General features: G+C 59.8%; 2 protein-coding genes across 3 annotated transcripts in view; one reads left to right on the top strand and one right to left on the bottom strand.

Annotated features, from left to right (window-relative positions):
- Positions 1-6: 6 nt before the first annotated feature.
- Positions 7-2,127, top strand: LOC113214513 (spidroin-2-like). The gene has a single exon (XM_026433888.2). It carries the CDS (start codon positions 66-68, stop codon positions 2,115-2,117), a length of 2,052 nt encoding a protein of 683 aa, XP_026289673.2. The 5' UTR covers positions 7-65; the 3' UTR covers positions 2,118-2,127.
- A 55-nt stretch (positions 2,128-2,182) lies between these two features.
- Positions 2,183-4,456, bottom strand: part of LOC113214519 (beta-1,3-glucan-binding protein-like) — a 4,992-nt gene continuing 2,718 nt past the window's right edge. Inside the window, exons 6-9 of one of the 2 annotated variants that reach the window (XM_052270988.1) lie at positions 2,842-3,762; positions 2,608-2,738; positions 2,403-2,507; positions 2,183-2,325 (exon numbers count right to left, since the gene is read on the bottom strand). In XM_052270988.1, the coding sequence (XP_052126948.1) occupies positions 2,227-2,325; positions 2,403-2,507; positions 2,608-2,738; positions 2,842-3,762 (1,256 nt within the window). In that variant the 3' untranslated portion in view covers positions 2,183-2,226. Of the gene's footprint in view, positions 2,508-2,607; positions 2,739-2,841; positions 3,763-4,456 lie in introns of both variants that reach the window. The other variant, XM_052270987.1, reaches the window with a different exon arrangement.

Here is a 4,456-nt window from a genome sequence, read left to right as displayed (position 1 = left end):
CTACGGCCCCAGCGCCCGCCCCTGCTTCCGCTGCGGACCAGAGCAACGCCGACAGCCGCACCTTCATGTGCATGATAACGGACTCGTGCTGGGACGACGACCCGAAGCCGCAGAAGCCCCCGAGGCCCCCGAGGCCCCCGAAGCCACCGAGGCCACCGAGGCCGCCTCCCAGGCCCCCACCCACCCCGCGGCCTCCAGCGCCCCCATCCGCGCGGCCGCCCTGCCCAGGGTGTCAGCAGCCGCCCTGCCCAGGGTGTCAGCAGCCGCCCTGCCCAGGGTGTCAGCAGCCAACGTGTTCGGGATGCAGCGCGGGGAACGCAGGGCCCCCGATCATCATCATCAACAACAACAACCAAAACAACCAAAACAACAACAACAAGCAAGGTGACACGGGCAACTCAAACAATCCACCGACATCGTGTGGACGTCCGCCGTGCCCCGTGGTGACTGGATCAGCACACGGTCGTCCGCCTGGATCCGGCGGTGCCGGAGCTGGCGCAGAAGGAAGTGCCTTGTTTCATCCTGGACCTGGACAGGGCGGTGCTGGGTTCGGCGCGGGATACGTTCCGGGATCTAATCCGGGGGCGAATTATGGACCTGCCGCCGGATACGTTCCGGGGTCTGTTCAAGAGGCGAATTACGGACCCGGCTCTGGATATATTCCGATGTCTAATCAAGGGACGAGTTATGGATATGGTGCGGGGTATGGTCCAGGGTACGGGGCAGGATTTGCACCGGGAGCGAATCAGGGGCCTGGAGCCGGGTACATGCCGGGGGCTTATCCAGGTGCAAATTACGGATCGGGTGCTGGATACGTTGCGGGTCCTGGTCCAGGTGCAACTCATGGGTCCGGCGGCGGATACTTTGCCGGATACGGTGCGAATAGTGGAGCGGGTTACGGATCTGGTATGGGGTACGCTGCGGATTCAGGCTTCGCACATCCTGCCGGATCTGGCGTTGGATATGGGCCGGGTCCTGGTGCAGGTCCTAACTCTGGGTACAATCCGGGTGTTGGCGGTGGTTTCATGGGTGGTGGACAGTTCTCCGGGACGGGCTACGGCGGAGCGCCCGACACAGCGCCAGGCTCATGCCACGTATGTGCTCAGCGCGCTGGCCGGGCGCCGGGTCCCCTCAGTAGAAGTGATTCGGCTGGTTCTCAAGACTCCATCTCTTCCAGCTCAGATCCAGGACAGGGAGAACACCCTCCCCCAGAAGCCAGGGCCCCGCTCGCGGAAACTGAACCCCACATTGTTCCTGGATCCACCCCTGCCCCATATCCGGGTGCTGCCGCGCACTACGACCCGGCATCTCATGCGGATTCAGAATCCTACCTCGCCCATGTCGGCTCCGGTTCTGACCCTGACCACCATCAAGGAATTATTTCAGGCCCCATTCTCGCCCCTGCCCCTCAGCCGGACACGGCTGCCTACCCCTACCCCCCATCCCCTCTAGGATTCAATCGAGACCCTGCTCCAGCCTCTCACTTTGGAATATTTTCTGGTTCGGCCCCAGCCACTTCCGTAGGCGATTTCCAAAATCCTCCTTTTGCTCCCAATCCAGCCAGTGCACTCGGCCACGCCTCTGCACCCCAACAAGACATTGTTTTAGACTCTGCCGCTGTCCTAAATCAGGATGCAATATCGAGTCCCGCTCCTGCACTCCACCACGGCGTCAGTCCGGTCCCCGCTGTACACCCTGACTCCCACCAGGGCACCGCCCCCAGTCCAGAGGGTGCGCCGCGCCCTGTCCCTTCGTCCCATAAGGGCGTCATTCCAGGTGTCACCACTGCCCCTCCACGCCCCGTCGCTGCGACCCAGAGGGCCTTTATTCAAGGTGCAGTCCACGGCCCCCTCCCGGGCGTTGGTCCAGGCCCTGCCCGTCCTCTCGCTCTGGATGCTGTGCAGCATCGTGCACCACCCCGTCAGCCAGACGTTGTACCACACCCTAGCCATGTCCCCGTCCAGCCTCCCTGGCCTTTTCCAGAATCCAGCCAGCCGCACTCGGGGTCGGTCCCCGGTCTTACTCAGGGGTCCGGCCGACCCGTTCCAACCGACCATACATCCGTCACCAGGCATACCTCTGGCCCTAATCTGCACTCGAGGCGGATAAAAGGTTAAGCCGCATGTCTTTTGCCGAAAAAAGTAAAAGGTTTTGCGCATTGTACAGCCCAAATGACACAAAATTAAATTGGCGTTCCTATTTTATTATAATTAATATTATGTAAGATTACAGGGCAGTTACTCGCACAAAATCTACGAGCAACGCTGAATCTGTGCTCCACGATCCGTACCAATCCGCCTGTGCATTCCAAAAGCTGAGCATAGCCTGCAAATGTAACAATGTATTCCATTAACACATGGGTTGTTTGTAAGAAAATCATTTGTAAGCGTGGAGTCACCTACTTTAGCTGCAGTGTTCTTCCATGGTTTTTTATTCCGGTTTGGCCCTATTACACCTTCAGGGAAAGTGTGAATACCGCCAACAGCTAAACCTAGACTGATGTAGAACTGAAAAAAATAGAAAATAAACAGAAGATGACAATGATGATAGAATGGTGATTGCTTCGTCTCTTGAGGGGACCTGTCGAAAAAGTGATAACCAACTTACTTCTCTGTCAAAAGGGGCCATCTTGCCACCATAATGCCAAGGATCGTCGGCAGATGTCCTGAAGACCCCTCCCGTCTCCTCTAGCAACACGACCCCGAGCTCGACTCCGTCCACGGAGAAAATCATTTCTTCTGCAAAAAGCATTGGCGTTGCAGACCAATCAATGGTCCTCTCAATGAGATGTGTTCAAAGACCAATAGAGAGTTAACTTGAAGAGAATGTATGGAGGCTCACCAGGAGTCCATGTGAGTGTGTAGTTGTGAAAGCCGCCGCTCCACGGCCGCCCGGGCAGCTCCGTCCTGCTCACTTCCTTCCGCAGGGGGCCCCTGTATCCGGCCAGCGACCGGACGTACCGTGGACTCCAGCCGCCCTGCTGCGCCGCGTCGCCGTCGCCCCAATCCCGGTACGGCGCGCTGGTCGGGGGCGTCGGCGTGTGCTGGTAGCCCGTGGGCCCGCCACCCTTTGGGGCGCTGGTTCCGGTTTCACGCGCTGGGCTGCTCGTGGTGGCTTTACTTCCGGCCTGAGGCTTGTGCCCCTGCGTGGCGACGCCCCTGGCAGCGGCCGTGGTCGGGGAGGGCTTCCTGGTGGGCGCGCTCGTCGGGCGCGCGGTGGTCGCCCTCGGGCGCGCGGTGCTCGCGCTGGTCCTCGAGGGCACGGTCGGGGCGGGCCGCGTTGGCGCGGCGGCAGGCTTGGCGGGCGTGGCGGCGCCCCTGCTGACCACGGCGGGCACCGGGGCGGCGCTGATGCTCCGCGCCGTGCTCGTGGTGGCCCGGTGCGTCGTGGTGGTCCTGTGGGTCGTGGTGCTGGTCGTGGTGCTGGTCGTGGTGGTGCTCGTCGTGGGCGGCGGCGCTCTCGCCTCAGTGGCTGGTCTGGCGGGGGCCTGGCCCTCGTCGGCGAACCTCGTCGGCTGGTCCAGCCCGTGGAAGGGCACCGCCGCCTCGAGTCGCTCTTCCTCCTCGGCCTCCTGCTCCTGCTCGCCCTGCTCGTGGCCGGCGGGGCCCGGTGCCGCTGCGATGGCGGCCGCCTCCAGGCGCCGCAGGCCGAGCTCCGCGCCGCCGTGGTGCAGCTCCAGGTTGCCGCGCGCCAGGGCCAGCTGGACGCGCCCCGACTTGAGGCCCGTCCCGTAGGCCTCCTCGCGCGGCAGCAGCCACAGCTCTACGCACAGAACAATGTACAATTGGGGTAATTATAATTGAGGAAAAATAAAAATTTACAGTGACTTAAAGAAAAGGACGACTTAAGTTTCGTTACATCCTGAAGATCAAGTAATCGGAAATAGTACACAGAGAAAAAATATTTTTTAAAACCCCTTTTCAGGAGCAGCAGGGCAGGACAAGGTACAAGGTCATGGTACACATACTGACCGGCTGATGGTCAAAAGGTACGCCCGATTATCTTAGATTCATTCGTGAAATGACTTTAGAGGACCTCGACGCCTGTGATACTCGGGGTAGGCCACCCTGCATTACACGCATACACTGCATGAATTATGTGGCCTACCTACCAGGTGCTCTAAGAACTTGAAGAGGCTGAGCGTGGCAGGATCGTTATAGGACAATTGGCGACGGGCGCAGAAACTACGTTCGCTTTTCTTAGAAACGTTCGGCAGATAACAGAAGCTTTGGCGCCTGCGAAATTCAGGGTAGGCCACCCAGCAATGCACGCATGCATTGCTGACGATAAGTTGCCTACCTATCAGGCGCTACGAGAGCTTGCATCGAACTGTATAGTTTCGTCAAGGCAAAGGGAAGACCTCCTTCCTAAGGAAACGAAGTGCAGGGAAGGTGGGCGAGTGAGTGAGTGAGTGAGTGAGTGAGTGAGTGAGTGAGTGAGTGAGTGAGTGAGTGAG

Source organism: Frankliniella occidentalis, unplaced genomic scaffold, assembly GCF_000697945.3.
Source record: "Frankliniella occidentalis isolate FOCC.00 unplaced genomic scaffold, Focc_3.1 Scaffold145, whole genome shotgun sequence".
In the NCBI taxonomy this organism is placed as follows: domain Eukaryota; kingdom Metazoa; phylum Arthropoda; class Insecta; order Thysanoptera; family Thripidae; genus Frankliniella; species Frankliniella occidentalis.
Note: the sequence above shows the minus strand (reverse complement) of the source record. Positions and strands in the feature narration are given on the sequence as shown.

Excerpts from the sequence above, each read along its gene's own strand:
- LOC113214513 (XM_026433888.2), top strand. The coding sequence starts at position 66 with ATGTGCATGATAACGGACTCGTGCTGGGACGACGACCCGAAGCCGCAG.